The 18,108-nt window shown below is 40.9% G+C and overlaps 1 protein-coding gene across 4 annotated transcripts in view; it reads left to right on the forward strand.

The window, feature by feature from the left end:
* The window catches only part of PWWP3A (PWWP domain containing 3A, DNA repair factor), a 38,038-nt gene that overhangs the window by 11,942 nt on the left and 7,988 nt on the right, over nucleotides 1-18,108 (forward strand). For all 4 annotated transcript variants that reach the window (XM_072111852.1, XM_072111843.1, XM_072111833.1 and 1 more), the window contains exons 5-9: nucleotides 4,563-4,633; nucleotides 4,720-4,805; nucleotides 12,730-12,790; nucleotides 13,705-13,780; nucleotides 15,082-15,132. In XM_072111852.1, coding sequence (XP_071967953.1) covers nucleotides 4,563-4,633; nucleotides 4,720-4,805; nucleotides 12,730-12,790; nucleotides 13,705-13,780; nucleotides 15,082-15,132 — 345 coding nt within the window. The remainder of the gene's footprint in view (nucleotides 1-4,562; nucleotides 4,634-4,719; nucleotides 4,806-12,729; nucleotides 12,791-13,704; nucleotides 13,781-15,081; nucleotides 15,133-18,108) is intronic.

Here is an 18,108-nt window from a genome sequence, read left to right on the forward strand (position 1 = left end):
CAATGTGTAATTATCATTTATGACCTGTCCTTAGGATCTTGGTCATTAGTATCAGATTGGCAAGGGTTTGACACCCAGAACACCCACTGATCAGCCATTTGAAAAGTCAGTGGTGCTTGTGCGAGCACTGCTTCATTTTCTCAAACCAGTGAGGACTTGTCACATGGCCATTTTGTAGCTCTGTCTCATTCAGCTGAATGGTATTACGTTGCAATAGCAAGTACTGTGCTGAAGCTAGGGGCGGACTGGCAGTGTAAACCACCAGAAATTTTCCTGTTGGGCTGACTATGTTTGGGCTGCTGTTCCTTCTCCAACTCAGGATCTTTAGCTGACTGGTGTAGAAAGCAAAGTCTGGCTTCTGGCTGCTTCATACGCCCGGGGCGCACTCTAGTGATGTCACTGGGGCTTTGCTGTGTTTACTCTTAACACGGCAGCCCCAGAAAGTAAAAAGAGAAGCTGGCGGTAAAAACTGCCCTGAATATAAATAAGCATGTAGAGTGGTTAGAGGGGTAAGGAACAGTAATTTTTATATGTCGGTCTTTGGATAGTAAGACTCTTTGTTATAACACATCACCTGCCAAGGACTTGCCTCATACTTCCTAGCAGGGTGCGTGTGCAGTAGCTAAAGAAGTATATTGCTGTTTTGGGTATCATTTTAAACATGAGAATCTTTTGCTTTATAACACTGCATCATTCACGGTTCTAGGTCAGTGGTGGCGAACCTACGGCACGGGTGCCAGAGGTGGCACTCAGAGCCCTCTCTGTGAGCACACAGGCCACATTGCCCCAACCGGTTCACCAGACACGACTCAAAGAATGTAGATGGTGCTCTCAACATTATTTTGAGGCAACACATCCTTGGTTTCTTCGTACTGTAGAAAGAGTGAGAACTTATGGACAGGAGTGGTTTATCGATGGAGGTCCTTCTTCTGTTGAATTTGTGGCAGAACAGAGAGCAATAAGTTACTGCTTAAATTGTTGTGTTGGCACTTTGCAATAAATGGGTTTTAGTTGTTATTTGGGCACTTGGTCTTGGAAAGGCTTGCCATCACTGTTCTAGGTGCTACAGATCTAAAAGCCTTCAAATTCGAGAAAACAGTTCACTGAACTACATCGGTCAGCCACATTAAAGGATACCAACAAAATTGTGAGGCATATAAACACTTTGATACTGGAAGGTATATGTTATTTTAATGCATTCTAACTAAAAAACCCTAAATCATAACCGTGCTCATTTAAAAAGACCGTACATACCAGACCACTGGTACTCAAGACAGCTGCCTGCTGGCACCTTGCTAAAGGTAAAGAAGAGCATGGTCTTGCCAATACTGACAATTAGAAGCTGGGTCTGGTGGTTTAGGTATTAGTGTGCATAATGGATCTGGTATATCCTTTATCCCCATAGTACACCATACACAAAGACAGAGCTATTCACTGTCCCTGTTCCCCGCTCATCAGTTCCCACCCTAACAAGAGCAGTCCCACAAACTGGACACTACAAATATACAGCCTGCAGATAATGGAGTCATCCACTTTCTAATCTGACACAGGACTGCCACCTCTTACATACATGTGACGGCTTTGCATGGAGAAAGAAGCAGCTACTTAAAGGGTGCAGCATTTGTGTGCATAATTTACAGCTTCTTATTTAACATGACTGCTGCCACCTAACCTCCCCCCTGCGAACCTCTGTGTATATCTCTTATATCCCTTTGATATAAAATTACATACCGGTACTCGCTGTCTGCATTCCAAATATTAACATATTAAACTCTCTTTAATGCTGGTTTTCGACAAGTAGCTGCACTGATTGACAACAATACAATTTTGCCATTTGAGCAAATATCTCTACGACAATCTGAAAATTTCACATACCTAAGGATTAAATCGTTTTTCTAAGCGGTTGTTTAATTATGCTGGAGTGTGCTGGTTTCATTGAATTTATAAAAGATTAGAATAAAACCATAGGTGGCATTTCCATTGCATATATGGATTGGTTAGGATGTAGTTCAAAAGGGAAATTAAATCATATGGTGCTCTGGGAAAGAGAGTCGGGTTGCTTCTTCCCCTTGTCTGGTTAAAGAGAACCCGTCAGGCAAATTAACCACCTAAACTAAATATATTTTCATAAACTACCATTAGAAAGCATTGCCTCCATCCCTTCATTGTCCCTCTACATGCCTGTAAACCTAAGCAATGAGGTCCTAAAGCTGTATGCAAATGACCTGTGAGATGTCCAATGAGTCCTTATCAAATTCAAGCCATATTCATGGCTCCTCCATGTGCTTCTTGTTGCTGGGGGCCCCTGCAGCCTGTGTGTGTGTGTATAGGAGAGATACAACAGCTCCAGGCAGCCATCTTATAGAAGAACATGTCAGGAACTTGTGTAGCTGGTGTCTGTGTCTCATACATGTGTATTAGGAGGATAGAGCATATCAGCAGATACAGCACACACACTAGCAATGCTTTACTATACATTACACACAGACATGAGCAGGGGGAGGAGAGAGGAGGGGTAACATAGGTGACATCACTGCCTCTGACCATGTGACCAGCATCATTTACATAATAAAGAAAAGATGATTTTATAATGATTAATGTATGAATTGACTAGATAAAGGCTGGGATGGAATCCTTGTGAGCTGCTCCAGCAGGTAGAGGTGACAGAAATGGTGACAGAGACCTGATGACAGGTGTCCTTTAAATGCAATTCAGGTTGGGAATCAAAACTTGACTTGCAATAATCATGTAGAAACTTTATTCACACAACGTGGTATATGGCTCCTGACAGACTGGCAAATATGTACCAGGGGTATTCACGCTTAAAGGGGTATTCTCGTCTCGGCATTCACATTCAGTTTCATTAATCTGCCATATATAAACACTTCTTCAATTGGATGTTATTAAAAAAAATGATCCAGTTTGAAGATAATTTCTCATAAATGTAGCCATGTTGTCCCTTAGAAACCAGAAAGCTTCCTCGGATACGACCACGTAACACTCTGGCAGCAGTGGCCAGACTTGCGCTATAGGGTCCTGCCGGACTACCAGGATTCAGCAATCATTACCACAGGACGGCTGTGCGACCTGTATTAACTCCAGGACATTTTATATACAATAACCTTTTGTTTATTTGTGCAATCCCTCCAGCAGAGGTGGCCGTATCCGAGGAAGCTATATCGTTTCTAAGGGACCACATGACTACATTTATGGAAAATTATCTTCACACAGGAACATTTTTTTTTTTAATAACATCTAATTGAAGAAATGTTTATTAATGGCAGATTAATGAAACTGACTGTTAATGCCCAAACGAGAATACCCCTTTAAGTTGGCGAGAATGTAATTTGAATGTGAAATTAATAACTTTAAACCATTTAACCAGTTCATGACTGCCATATGGTTATAAATGTCCTATTTGTAAATACCCCATACGGATAGCAAGTGTATAAATGTCATGACTGCAGCACACTTCTGACGGCTTTATCTTCTGAACTGTGGTTCCTAAAAACAAGAATACCCCCTTTTAACATCGAACCAGGATTGTGTCTGTAGATGCCCTTGTCACAAATGTTGGACATTTTTAATACATCCCTATAATATGGGTTTACTCTCAAAAGGCTGGGGACTGTTATGATTTCTCCCATACATTGCACACAAAAAAATAGAGGTGAATTGAATGGAGGTAAATTTCCATAACTCGCTTCCTTATTTTTTTTTCTTACACGTTACATTATAATAAATAACGAGAAAAGGGGAGAAAAGTTTGCAGAGGTATAAATAGCTCTTAAAGGGAACAAGTCATAAGTATCTCTGGAGAAAAGTCTCTCTAGAACAGTGATGGCGAACCATTTAGTGACCGAGACCCCAAACTACAACCTTGACCTCATTTATTGCAAAGTGGCAACACAGAAATGTAATGAGTAATGTGTACTCCCTGCTCTGTCACAGCTTTCATTCATATCAGCACCCTGAGGACACCAATAAAGCAGAAAATAGAAGACATTTGGATGATCATTGCTTCCCTCCATGGTCCCCTAAACAGGAAGAATTGTCAGGGCCAGAGAAGGAGCTACAGTGATAATCCAGATCTGTCCACACCTTCCACTCCCTCGAGTAGTCCCAGGTAGCACTGCCACTTTAAATTAGCTCTGTGCACAGCTAGTCCTGGTCTGTCTGGGACTGCAGGAAGATACCTGGAATCATCTCTGGTGATGGCCTGAGTGCCCACAGAAAGGGCTCTGAGTGCCACCTCTGGCACCCGTGCCATAGGTTCGCCACCACTGCTCTAGAATGTCCTCTTCGGGCTTGACTTATGTCCCATAGGACAAGTTAATCATCATTTATAACCTACCTTCAAATATAAAATCGTACCTGGATTATGGGACATCAGTTAAGCCAGGAGGGAACATCCTAGCATGTCTGTTCTCCCTCTCTGCTCACCTTTAAAAGTCTGAGGATAGGTCAGCGGTCCCTAAATGCCTCTTTGATTCACCTTTCTTTTCTTTTTGTTTTCATGACTTAATACTGCCATAATTTTCCATCGTTTTGTTTTCATTTAGAGCCAACTACAATAACTCCAGGGTCTTTTGTTTGGTGTAAATTTCAACGTTACCCCTATTGGCCATCATTGGTAAGATCCGAGATGTTATTTATGTATCTATTTATTTTTTCATGCTACTTTATATTGACCAGAGACTTGAAATTGTTTTCCAACAGGTCAAATTAGTGTATTCAAAAATGAAGAAAGTGTCTATCATATTTATAGTGGAGTCTATCTCTGATCCTACAAAGAAACCAGAGAGGTGAGATACTGATGCACTTTTCTTCGGCATTGGTCTGTGAGCTAGATGGCAATAGTCCAATAGGTCTTGTCACATGACTGGATGGTTGTTCTTGTGTCAAAGTGCTGCTGCCTATTTAAAGAAGAGGTGGAAATTTGTCACCATGATTTTCCAACTCAAACTGCTATGTTACATAGGGTTATGCCCACCCATGTTTCCTATATTTTTGTTTTAATATTTCAGCTGCTCCTTCCTTTATTAGCAGAACACTTCAGGACTCCAGCTTCACCGCAATATCAGCCCCTATGCTACACTGCCACCGCCCAGCACATTCATTAAAGAATAAATGTCGCTACAAATTAGGGGCTTCAAAAAAAATTAATGAAAAAACCATTTACAGTCCTATAAAAGTTTTGTTTGTGTTTATGCTTTTTAGTATCGAGAATTACAGTATTCTGGTATAAAAACGACTCGAGCACCCAGTATACTATTTAGGCTCTTTAAAGGAAACCTACCACTTGTAGTGGCAGGTTTCCGATGGCAATACCGAGCACCAGCTCAGGGTGAGCTGGTGCCGGAGCTTATTTTAGTTAGTGTTTTAAACCGCGGTATCGCGGTTTAAAACACTTTTGAAACTTTATAGCCGGCGCATGGAGGTACACGCTCGGCGCTTACCATGGGCGCGGCTCTCATTCACTTCCTATGTAGCCGCGCGCACGGTAAGCACCGAGCGCGTACCTGCCTGCGGCGGTTATAAAGTTTAAAAAGTGTTTTAAACCGCGATACCGCGGTTTAAAACACTAACTAAAATAAGCTCCGGCACCCTGAGCTGGTGCTCGGTATTGCCATCGGAAACCTGCCACTACAAGTGGTAGGTTTCCTTTAATGTCAGTAGGTGGTCCTTGACCAGAATAAATGGTATGGGGCTATCCACCTGTTGGTCACACTGGGGGCTGAAACCAATTATTTGGTTGGAGACCATAAGGACTGGCGTGTGGGAAGCAGCAACTATTATACCTTTTTAAAAAAAATTTGCTCCCCAATTTAAAAAAACTTCAAGAACGCATATTTTCTGTATAAAGAGCTTTATAAAGGCTTACAAGTGAAGGTATTTAAAACTGCAAGATGTCTACTGGGAAGTTGAGGAAATAAATCCAAATGTGATATTGATGAAAAAACACATTTGCGACATTTTCTTGTGGGGATTTTACATCTTTCACTGTGCACTCCAAATGACACCTCTCCTTTTATTATTGTGTGATACAACCAAATGGATACAAAATTTATATAGAATTTATTATGTTCTAATAACAAAAAATTTCTTAGTTTTTCCATATTCTATAACATTTTCATATGTATGTGAACAAAGTGTAATTTTTTTTGCTGGCCAAGATGATGTTTTAATTGCTACCATTTTGGTGATTGTACAACAAAATAGAATAAATGGCAAATCTACAATTTGATTTCATGCATTATGAACCAAACATACATTGAGAATGCTGTAGCTACACTGATGCAGGAACATATGTTGTTTAATCCCTGAGCCTGGTTTTGCTGAAAAAACTATTATAAAATTATGATGATGAAGCTCTTTCACTTCTGTGCTGGGGCTGGGCGCTTCTCCTCTCACATTAAAAGGGTATTCCAGGAATCGGCATAATTCATATACAAGTGGGCACTCAAAATATAAGCTAATGTGTAATTAATTATTTAAATTTTGCTCCCCTTAGCAGAAAATGCTGGCGACATAGACTGTAATGAAGAATTAAAATGCTACTGGCCCTTTAATCAGTCCGTTGCAGGACAGAAGATGGCTGCTGGTCACATGTCCACATCACATGTCCTGTACCTGCCTGGGAAGGTCGTGTGATCACCACTACATTTGGCTGTAGTTGGTTGGTTGCAGTGCATTCAGTATGGCCAGTGTTGTGGTGATGGCAGTTACACATCATTACTATGGTAACAGAGCAAGAAAGTTTGTTATATCATCACTGGGAGCAGAGCATAAGAGAGAAGGAGTTACTGAGAACTAAAGTATCATGGTACTTGTAGTTTCCAGTGGCGGCCATCTTAGTGATAACTCCACCTACTTTAGAGAGGCCATAAATTTTGTAAATCATAAAATCAAATTATTTAAGCTCCTTTTTGTTACCAATGACATTGAGTATTGTTGTCCTGTCTGGACTGTTCAGAGAGCTCTGTGTAATGTGTTTATCCACGGCAGGTTGAAGCAATCCAGCCTTCCCACAGTTCTGAATGTTATAATTGTTTTTTCAGCAAAGCCACTCAGCTTGGGGATTAAGCAAGATATGTGCCTTCATCAGTGTAGCTACAGCAAGAAACTAGCACTGCTTGTTGAGGAGCATACATAGCTGGTGAGTGCGGGTTTCAGTTTGAAGGATCCTCAGGACCGAACACCAGTGGCGAAGGCAAATCCATTTGGTCCTGATTTGGCGTTAGAGGGAGGACTGGTGATTGGGAGCCAGGCTAGGAAGAAGCTGAGGCTGAGGCTGATGGTGCATGGTGAGAAGGTGTCTCCTGTTGTTGGCCAATGGGTCATTGGGATGGATGGAGTAGGTGGGGGTGTTGGCGGGAAGTGGAGTCTCCCGGAGGATATCCTTCTCCAACACATACATTGAGAGCACCATTGTGAAGTGGCGACTGAGAGGGGGGATATTTTCCAGCGGTCCCATAAGGGGGTCTCCACTAAGACCAGGGCAAGGTCCCGATGTACAACTGAACATTGCCGGCTGGGAGCTTCCCTCAGAGGAATGTGGGGACGCAGCAACCCCAGTCCCTGGTGTGCAGCCAACTCGGTATGGTACTAAAGGGGCCACATTGGCATGTCTACTGAGGGTGATGCAACAGTCCATTTCAGCCCCAATGTCAAGGAGCAATGTGGTCAAAGGGGAACTCCGTCCTTTCGTCTGTGTTGCGGTCTGACAGCTGCAGACCAGCTGTGCACCGAGATTGCAGGAAATCGCAGTCTGACGCCATTTCTGCCGCAATATGAAGCGCCTTCAGGCCTTCCTCGACAGCTTCCCAGTGTCTCCCCCGTTAGAGTCGTTAGGATGAGCGATTGCGGCTGACTCTGCCTCTCCTTCTGATGAGGAGGGGTACATTCCACATGCGCATGGGCCATCTTGGCTCCCTGAGCGTTCGAGCAACCGCCAACAATGTTGTGGCCGGGACATTGTTGGAAAGAGCGATCGTCTACATGTCAGCATTCGGGTCTGATGAAGGACACTAATGCAGACAATGCATGTGGGTTGACTATTGCATAGGTTGACTATTGTTATATTCCTCTACATAATTTCTGCATAATTGGTATGGCCTGCGTCTTTAACAACCTGAACAATAAAATAAAACCATTACTGTACCTGTACATTGAAAGCAAAAATTAATCCTGTTTTTGTGTGTTTTTGCCGAATTAGTTTTTATTCTGTTAGAATTAATTGTGAAAGAGTCTGACAACCAAAAATAAAGAGTTGATCAAAAATAAAAAAAAAATTGTGAAAGATCACATCGGGATACCCCACAGGTTTCGCATTTACAAGTAAAGATACAAGAATGTGCCTCCTAGAGTGATGCCATCCAAATCAGAAGTGGCAAGTCAGGAATTGCATGTGTAGGATTTCCCCAATCCCCCACAATCCTAGTGATTTATAAAATAAAAGTAATATAGTATGTAGGGAAAGAAAATCAGAAAATTTGGCTTCCTTTCTTCTTGTGTTTTTTTAGGGGCCATACACCGTACACTAAAAATAAAAGAAGAAAGGAAGCCAAATTTTCTGATTTTTCTTTCCCTACATGCATTTAAGAGTTTATAAAATTTCATCAATAAGCTAATGACCAACTAGAATTCCGTTTTTGTAAAGTGTATCTAATGTCGCTGAAAATAAGCCCTTATTTGTTCAAATTGCCAAAAAATATAGATAGAATAGCCGTTCTAAAGGGACAATGCATAATCTGCTCTGAATGGCGCAGCTTCCCTTCAATGCCCTGGCCTGTGCCCATACAACAGTTTACCACCACATAGAAGTATTGGCATACTCAGGAGAAATTGGGTATCAAGCTCTGAAGTGTTTTCGTATTTTATCCACTAACAATTTGTACATTTTTTAAAAATGTCAAAATTGCACACTATTTTGTTTTATCCCCTGTCAAACAATTAAAGGGTAAACAAACTTCATGAAAGTTGTTTTACATATGTTTAGGGGTGTGGTTTCTATAATGGGGTAATTTATGAGGTTTTACTTTTATTTAGGCCTCTTAAAGTGACTTGAAATCTGGGCAGGTCCCTCAATAGCAGGATTTTTTGGGTTTTTTTTTTTTGTGAAAAATCGCCCCATAACATCTTACAAAAATGAGAGGATGCATAAAAAACCATGTCCACATAAACCAGAAATTCGGATAATGTTTAGTTATCAATGTGTGGAAAAATTAAAACAGTTTGAATTTTTCCAAATTTTCACCAAATATCAATTTTTTTTTCATAAATAAACATAAAACATACCACCAAAATTTTCCAACTAACATGAAGTAAAAAGTGTCACGAAAAAACTATTTCAAAATGTTAAAGCGTTCCAAAGTTATAACCACCTATAGTGACACAGGGCAGATTTGAAAAAATGTGGCGTAAGGTGAAAAGTGGCTATGGCGTTAAGGTATTAAATACTGATACCAACGTAAACTAGATATACGGTAAATATTAATCGGTTACCAATTTGGGTTGGTAATGCAAAATATATTGAACAATTTTTACCACTAATGTGAGGCCATGAAAAGACATTCTGCAAATCACCTGGGCAAGTTAAAGCATTCTACAGTAATAATTGCATGTATATTTCCACATGGCAGATTAGAGAAATAGGGTTTGGTCCTGAAGGTCTTAACCCCAACCGAAATAAAAGGTATTTGTTTTTTGTTTTGTTTTTTTAAACAGATCCATGAAATGTATCCTTTAACCCTTTCACGACCCGTGACGTAATAGCACGTCACGGGTCGCCGCGGGTGCATGGAGAGGGCTCACGCGCTGACCCTCTCCATAGCCGGTAAGTCTTTGCTGCATATTGCAGCAAAGGCTTACCGGTAACACCCGGTAAGCCTTCGGCTTACACCCGGTAAGCCGGCGGCTTCAAAAGGATCGCCGCTCCCCGTGACGTCATCGGGGAGCGGCGATCCGTCGCCATGGTAACCTCGGGTCTCGCGAAGACCCGAGGCTACTTCTGGTTAACCCATGCATTACAATGTGCTATCAGCACATTGTAATGTATGAGTAGTAAAATCCCCATATACTGCCATACTGTAGTATGGCAGTATATGATAGGATCGTGCAGACCCCCTAGGGTTAAAGTACCCTAGGGAGTCTGAAAAGCACTAAAAATAAAAATAAAAAAAAGTTAAAAAAAAATAAATTATAATAAAAAACCCTAAAAACTCAAATCACCCCCCTTTCCCTAGAACTGATATAAATATAAATAAACAGTAAAAATCATAAACACATTAGGTATCGCCGCGTCCGAAAATGCCCGATCTATCAAAATATGATAACGGTTTTTCACTGCGTTTAATCCCGTAACGTAAAATCGCGCCCAAATTCGAAAATGGCACTTTTTTTGTCATTTAAAAAAATTTAAAAATTCTATAAAAAGTGATCACAAGGTCGAACAGTCCTAAAATTGATAACATTGTAAACATCATCAAAATCCGCAAAAAACGACACCACCCACAGCTCAGTACACCAAAGTATAAAAAAGTTATTAGCGCCAGAAGATGGCAAAATCCCCAAAAAAATTATTGTACAGGAGGCTTTAATTTTTTTAAATGTATGAAAACATTATAAAACCTATACAAATTTGGTATCCCCGTAATCGTACCGACCCAAAGAATAAAATAGACATGTCATTTGGGGCGCACAGTGAAATCCGTAAGATCCAAGCCCACAAGAAGGCGGCACAAATGCGTTTTTTTACCAATTTCACTGCATTTGGAATTTTTTTCCCGCTTCCTAGTACACGGCATGGAATATTCAATACCATCACTATGAAGCGCAATTTGTTACGCAGAAAATAAGCCGTCACACAGCTCTGTACATGGAACAATAAAAAAGTTATGGATTTTTGATCATGGGGAGTAAAAAATGAAAATGAAAAAACAAAAAAGGGCCAGGTCCTGAAAGGGTTAAAAAAAAAAATGGATGTTTTGCTGTTAGTTTCTGTTTTATTTGTTATTTTATAGCGACCCGTTTCTTTTTATTTCTTTGCTTTGGCCACTAGAAGACACATTGAAACTCTGAAATGTAAAATCAGAGCAGGCTGAAAAATTGGATGGATAACGGTTGGAGCAATTTGATACAAATCAAGACCATTTGTTTTACATAGCAAACAAAGTAAATATTATGACAGAAAGGAGTCTTCTGTTAACATTCTGTTACTTCTGACTACTTAGACATGACAGAAGATGAATACTAATGGACACTATTGCAAGGTTATTGAAATCAAATCAAAAACGCATCTGCAAACGCAATCAAAAACGCAGATGGGATCTAGCCTTTATTGTCAGGCTACAATGCGGCACATTTACTTACCCGGGCCTGTCGTGATCCCCGAGGTGCGTTGCCTGACGAGGATGAAGTCCGGCCCAATTCACTAAGATCGTGCGCCGGAGATCCTGCATGTGTCGCTTCCCCGCTGAGATCCGCCGGAGTTCACATTCTTCCCGGCGTATGTGAGTGCAGTCGGGTTGTCAGACGGCCATGGCCCCCGATTTGTGTTGCATGAAAGTCAGCGCGATTCCGGCAAAATCCGATCGCATGCGCCAAAAACCCCTGTTAAATGCGGCGCATTTAATAGTCGGGGAAACTCAACGGTAATGCTGTGTGCGGACCCTTAGTAAATGTGCCCCAATTTGTTTCAATTGCGTTTTGTAATGCCATTTAAACAAAACAGGAAGGGGATTGGCCCAAATGCATATTCATTTCCACTGAAACGCATGCGATTAGTAACGAGCATCAGGTGTTTTGTGTGGTGATTGGGCCAAGCCCATTGCTTTTGAATTTCTTTTCATAACACTACTGAAAGGGAACATGTGAACGAGACCTCATTGTTAAGCACATGGCCGTTTTTTTACACTAATCCTACCTTTGCATCATAGAATGTCAAAGGCAGATCCCTCAGAATTCGGTTTGGCAGCTTATTAAAGCAAAACAAAAATTGTGCTGAAAAACCCTAACTTGGCTTACACTCGAGTCTATACAAAAAATTTACACTCTATTCATCTTTCGATGCCCCCCGCAGGTCCTCTTCTTGCTTCGGGTCCTCTTTTTCAGGTTCCTCAGGCTCCTCTTTGGGTCCCTACAAGTGGTTGACTTCATTGTGTGTGTGCCGGTTGCGCATGGGGACCCAAAGACTGAGCCAGAGCACTTGAAGCAAGAAGAGAACCTGCAGGGGCCATTGGAAAGGTGTGTACAGTGTTAATTTTTTTTAATAGGCTTAGCATGCTCGGGGCAAGGACTTGCCGGCTATATACTAGGGAGGTGGGCTGGCTATATATTGGGGGGCAGGGGCTGCTGGCTATGTATTGGGGGGGGGGGGGGGTTCAGGAGCTGGCAGGCTATATACTAGGGGGCATGGGCTGGTAGGCTGTATACTGGAGAGCAGGAGCTGGCAGGCTATATACTGGGGGGGCAGGGTGATAGTCGGCTATATACTGGCTGGAGGCTGTGACCAATGCATTTCCCAATAGGTTTTCCCAGTTTTTGTGTGTTCAAATTAGGTATCTTGGCTTATACTTGGGTCGACTCATATTCTACTATATAGGGTACTTAAACAAATGATAGATTAATTTTTTTTGATTCCTGGGTAGTCAGAGCCTTTTTATTTTTACTTCTTACTTTCATAATCTTACAAAGTGTAAGACAACATTTTTTTTTTTCTTTATGTAGTTTTAAAGTTGCACTTGGTTCCATAAAGAATTATGATTGCCCAGAAAAGCAGCAGTTCCTGGTAAGTGGGTGAGAAGCTTGTATATAGTGCAGGGTGATCATTTTTAGATCAAGCTGCTGGTTTTTTTTTTTGTTTCACTAACTATTTTCCGTTACTTGCATGTTATTTTGTAATTCTGATTATTTTACACTAATCAACTGCCAAGTCAGATCAATTTTTGAATTAACTTGTATAATAAGTGCAGAAGACAGACTACCATTCATTTTTGGTAATAAACACAGCTCTCCTAACCCGTACCTGTAGCATCTGAGGCATAGTGGCCTTCTCCACAACAATGTACATATATGTATTTGTTGTGAACCGGTCTCCAGGAAAATGCTGTATGAGGTGCATAATGCATAATATTGAGTAGGAGGTGCTGAGCAAAGATCCTCCTTCTCTAGAACTTGCTACCTTCAAATAGCTAATCTACTTAGCACCTCCTGCTTTATAACATCGTGCCTACAGATAGGACAGTCAATGTGTACAGTCAACTTGGCTCCTCCTTCTCTATAACATGTTGCTGCAGAACGGAATGCATTTTCATTGAAAGGTTTATTTAAAATAAAAATCTCTGAAATTTGCAAAGACAAAGCAATACATAACAACATCTAGGTTTAGAAAGGAAAAATATGTAACCCTTGGGGCAGGAGAACAATAAAAAATAAAATACAAGGGAATCCATTTAAAGGACAGTGTGAGGACTTTGTAGACATCTGGGGTGTGTCAGTCGGGGTATACAAGTGTGTTGAGAACCTCTATCTTGTGTTTTCTACAAACTTTTAGGCCGTGTTCACACAATGCTATTCAAAATGCATCCCAAAATGCATTTGTAATATGGTTTGTGATTGTTACACAAGTTATTACACAATCACTTCTAACTTCTGAATTAAAAAATTTCTGGGGCTTTTTTTTTTCCTTTTTTTTAATCTAAGGCAGATGCTCGTAAAGACTATGGCAAGTCCATTGATTGGTGTGACGCACTTATTTCTGACTACAGAATCCGCTTGGGTGAGTTCCTTTCTCCTACTCAGATTTTCATTGGTTATTGGTTGTAACCCCCCTGGGGCAATGTCTATATGGAGATTTTAATAACTAGGTAAATATTGATTTGTAGATCTCTTGCTAAATGGGATGGACTACGTGCATGCATACATACGCACACTTCAGCTGTGTTTAATAGTGGAGTGGTTTATGATTTAGTGTAGCCTTAAAGAGAGCAAATATACAATGTAGAAGTGTTGGGTCCTACTCCTAAACATAACAAAATAATCTCATGTAACCTTGAATAAGAAAATTAAGGTGACTTTAAGGGTACCTGTCACCATATTTGCAAATCCTCATAAATCACCTTTTGTTTTATATTACCTGGCATCAGTGGAGGCGCGTCCTGCTCATCCGGCCCCTCCTATTTAATCCTCCTCATGCCTTCTGCCTTTTTACTGGTCACAGGTTATGTCATGTGACCAGGATGACATCATCTCAGGTCCTTAGCCTCTTAACAATAGCAAACTGTACACCATGCATGTATCTGACCACATGAAGTCACAGCAGCCTCCATTGACTTCTACTCCTCTCTGCTGTGATTTCTTTTAATCACATACAATGGGATCCAGTTTGCTATTCTTAGAAGGCTGAAGGACCTGCGATGAATTTACTGGTCACATGTCATGAATGTAACACAAGGCACTGTGTGAAAAAAAATTGACACAATATTTCCCATCTGTACATAGAGCTTTATATGTCTGTAGTTGAATATTAGCAGACTGTCCCCAAGTACAAGGAGGCAGAGCAGTGATTTGAAGAGGCACAGAGTTGTCAGTCAGAATAATGGGGTGTGGCTCTCTGTCAGCCTAGGAGAGGAGAAAAGTCACAAACACCAGACATGAGTCACAAAAGCTAATTTGCATATCAGAAACGTCTGTAATTAGGGTACAGAGCCCCACTGGCAGCTAATTTTAGGTGATATGGGGGTGGACTTGTAACCCTTTATCACCAGGCATTGTTAGTCAGGGTGGTGAAAATCTGGTGACAGGTCCTCTTTCAGGGCTTCTGTTTACTATTTGTATTGGTTGTCTATTACAGTATTCTCTTCCATTGCGGTAGTGTAAACCTTTTTACTTTATTTTTGTTTGCTTGAGTACCATCTGTGTAAAGGATGTATAGCATAATGTTTTTTTATGTGCACACATATTTTATCTACCATATCTATCATATATTTAATGCATAAAATACTTTCCACAGAGAAACTGTTGAATGATGAAAGCTCCGGTACTTATTGGCGTATAACTTTTCTCCATCTACTATTACAGGCTGTGGTTCCTTTTCTGGGTCTTTTATAGATTACTGCACTGCAGATATTAGTAAGTGACTTTCTCCCCCTAAAATGTGTGTAATTTTTTTTTTTTTACTACTTGTTTAGAATTAACCCCCTCCCACCAAGGCCCTTTTATTTTCGCATTTCCATTGTTTACTCCCCACCTTCAAAAATCTATAACTTTATTTTTCCATGTAAAGAGCTGTGTATGGGCTTATTTTCTGCGTAACAAATTGCACTTCATAGTGACGTTATTTAATATTCCATGCCGTGTACTGGGAAGTGGGAAATAATACCAAATGCAGTGAAAATGGTGAAAAAAAACTGCATTTGCGCCATTTTCTTGTGGGCTTGGATTTTATAGATTTCACTGTGCACCCCAAATGACATGTCTACTTCATTTTTTGGGTCGGTGCAATCACAGAGATACCAAATTTGTATAGGTTTTATAATGTTTTCATACATTTAAAAAAAATGTAAACCTGTACAAAAAAAAAAAATGGGGCTTATCTACTAGGGATCCGCGGACTTCCCGACATTTTCAGGATTTGTGCCGCTGTGACCGGGATTTAGCAGGGGATCGTGTCGCACGCGATTGGATTTTGGTGCAGGTGCACCGGCTTTCATGCAACAGAAATGGGGGGGGGGCGTTGGACGATCCGACTGATTTGGACCGAGCGCGGGATTTAAGATTCAAACTTTGTCGCATCCAATGCACTTGCATACACCAGGACGAATAAGGTGAACTCTGTCGGACCTGAGCGGGGAGCGCCACACGCAGGATATCGGGCGCACAATCTTAGTGCATAGTCGTCGAGAGACCGGGTAAGTAAATGGGCCCCAATATTCTTCATTTTACCATCTTCTGGTGCTGATAACTTTTTCATACATTGGTCTATGGAGCTGTATGGTGTCAATTTTTTGCCACTATTAAGGCCGTTTTCAATCCTACCATTTTTAAGACTGTACAGCCTTTTGATCACTTTTTATTGAATATTTACTTTTTTCAAAATAGCCAATTAAAATATATTTTCAACGGTGAGCGCTATATTCCGTTATGGGGTTAAACATCGAGAATAACAGTTACTATATTTTGGGAAGCGGCAATACCCAACATGTTTATGATTTTTACTTTTTTTTTTTAATGTCAGTTCTAGGGAATAGAGGGTGATTTTTAATTCAACTTCTTATTTTTTTACTATTTTTCAGACCCCCTAGGGCAGTGATGGCTAACCTATGACACACGTGTCAGTGCTGACACAGGTAGCCATTTTCACTGACACGCGGCTGCCTTAGAGTTAAGTTTCATCCTACATGACCAGGTGCAGTAGCCGGGAGGCTGAGAGATTGCACTGAGCTTCCAGCACTCCCCCCTCCTCCTCCCCGGGCCGACCTCTCCCCATTTGTGAGCTGTGCCTAGTGTCTCCAGTCAGAACAGGTATCAGCATGGGGCACAGCAGGAGAGGTGACCCGGCCATACACCCAGGAGGCTCCTCTGCAGCTCCTGATAGTTGTGGTGGGGGGAGGATGGCAGCACAGTCAGAGGTCACATCGCTGCTGCCTTGTGTGATATCCCAGCAGCTGCCTCCTCTACACTGACCATCTCCACAACAGGGGCAAGGGAGGACAACCACTCTCATCATATAGTAAGTAAGGTCAGTGCACTGTATGATAGAAGACAGTCATCAGTGCCTTGAGGGCATAAGGGAGATGCAGACAGCGGCGCCTGCGCCCTCGCTATAACCTGTGAACTTTCATGACTGAAAGTTCACAGCTTACTAAGCATTTCCACACCTGTCTGATTGTAACCAATCTATTACAATGTGTGATTTGCACATAGTAATAGCTGATTGGGAAAATCCCCATATACTGCCATACTGTAGAATGGCAGTACATGGTAGGATCAATCAGACAACCTACAGTTAAAGTACCCTAGAAGTTAAATAGTATACATATTTATTTAAACTATAAATATCACAAAATTATGTTTTTTTTTTTGTCAAGGTGACACACCACCCGAGTTATTTTGACACACCAAGCTCAAAAGGTTGCCCATCACTGCCCTAGGGTCTGATTGATCCTACTATGGAGAGTTTCCTTCTCATTCATTACAATGTGCAAATTGCACATTCTAATGAATCTTTTAAACCCAGACAGCTTCAGGTCTTTGGAAGACCTGAGGCTGTTATGGCAAACAATCGAACCCTCGTGATCGTATCCAATCTGGTGGCGCCCACATAATTTTTTTATTTTTTTTTTAAGATTTTATTTTTGCAAGTTTTACATTTCTGTACAAATACAGGCAGTCCCCGGGCTACGTAATAGATAGCTTCTGCACGTTTGTTCTTAAGTTGAATTTGTATGTAAGTCGGAACTGTATACTTTATTATTGTAATCAGAGTCAAAAAATTTTTTGGTCTCTGTGACAATTGGATTTTAAAAATGTTGGATTGTCATAAGACTCAGGATTAACACTAAAGCTTTATTACAGACACATGTGATAACTGTTATAGCTGATTATTGTAGCCTAGGGCTAAAGTACAGAAAATTACCAACATCCAGAGGGCCGTTTGTAACCATGTGTCGTCTGTAAGTCAGGTGTTCTTAAGTAGGGGACCGCCTGTACAATAAACAACAATTAAATACCAAGCGTACTGGCTTTTGCACATTCATCACCACATTGCAGGAGTAGGAAGTATCATGAGAAGGTAACATTCAGTGTACTACATTTGCCATGAAATGCACATGGTATATTGTACAAACTTCAAAGAGGTAAGGTCTTGTAGCCAGTCCAATTGATAGAACAATCATTAGCTACGACGCCGGACAATCAGACACTCACACATACATACCAAGACACACAATCTCTTTAATCAAGGTGTTACATAAAGACCTGATGGATTTATATAGCAGTATGGGGATTCATACACCATCTGGACCAGATGAGCTCAAACTTCTGGGGACACTTCCTGTTAACATACAGAGAGCGATAATTGGGAATGCCCATGTAATTTTTTATTCT

Source organism: Engystomops pustulosus, chromosome 1, assembly GCF_040894005.1.
Source record: "Engystomops pustulosus chromosome 1, aEngPut4.maternal, whole genome shotgun sequence".
NCBI classification, from domain to species: Eukaryota; Metazoa; Chordata; class Amphibia; order Anura; family Leptodactylidae; genus Engystomops; species Engystomops pustulosus.